Raw genomic sequence first — 543 nt, forward strand, 5'->3', positions numbered from 1 at the left:
ATGGTTCTTCAGTATGATGAAAATGTTCGCAACCTGCTGTATCGGAGATCATGCCAATACACGCAGAGCGGACTTGTGGATGCCTCTGTCCTCGAAGCTGATCTCGTCGAGAGGGTGAAGAGCTTCGCGAAGCGTTATCCGAACAGCAGGACAGCCCAGGCTTGCAAGGCTGTGGAGGGATGCACCCCCGACGCTATCGCAGAAGCCATCCGCTCGACATGTCAGCAGGCACGACGTGAGCTTCTGCAAGAAGCGATGACTGGATGGAGTGACGCATCCAGAGAGTGGTTTATGCAGCAGATTGAAGAAGCCAAGAAGGAGAAGGTCGAGACATACACCGCCTCAGCAGGCAACGAGGTGACTTCCTTCATCTCCATGACTCTCCTGGGCATCTCCTCGGTGTATGTCAACCATGAAGAGAAGCTGAAGAAGAAATTTGAAGAGATCGGACTGATCGTAGACTCAGTGCAAGAGAGTAAAGCAATCATGTGGAAGGCTCCGTATAGACCCGAGATAGCGAGTGCTGAGGAGATCCCGGTGACT

At 52.7% G+C, this 543-nt stretch overlaps 1 protein-coding gene across 1 annotated transcript; it reads left to right on the top strand.

Moving 5' to 3' along the window:
- GUITHDRAFT_115957 (hypothetical protein) lies at positions 1-527 on the top strand (the record flags this gene model as incomplete). Its single annotated transcript, XM_005824908.1, has 2 exons — positions 1-456; positions 507-527. The coding sequence occupies 2 exons, from the start codon at positions 1-3 to the stop codon at positions 525-527; spliced, it is 477 nt and encodes a 158-aa protein (XP_005824965.1).
- Between the last annotated feature and the right edge of the window lie 16 nt (positions 528-543).

This window comes from Guillardia theta (assembly GCF_000315625.1).
Source record: "Guillardia theta CCMP2712 unplaced genomic scaffold GUITHscaffold_89, whole genome shotgun sequence".
Lineage (NCBI taxonomy): Eukaryota > Cryptophyceae > Pyrenomonadales > Geminigeraceae > Guillardia > Guillardia theta.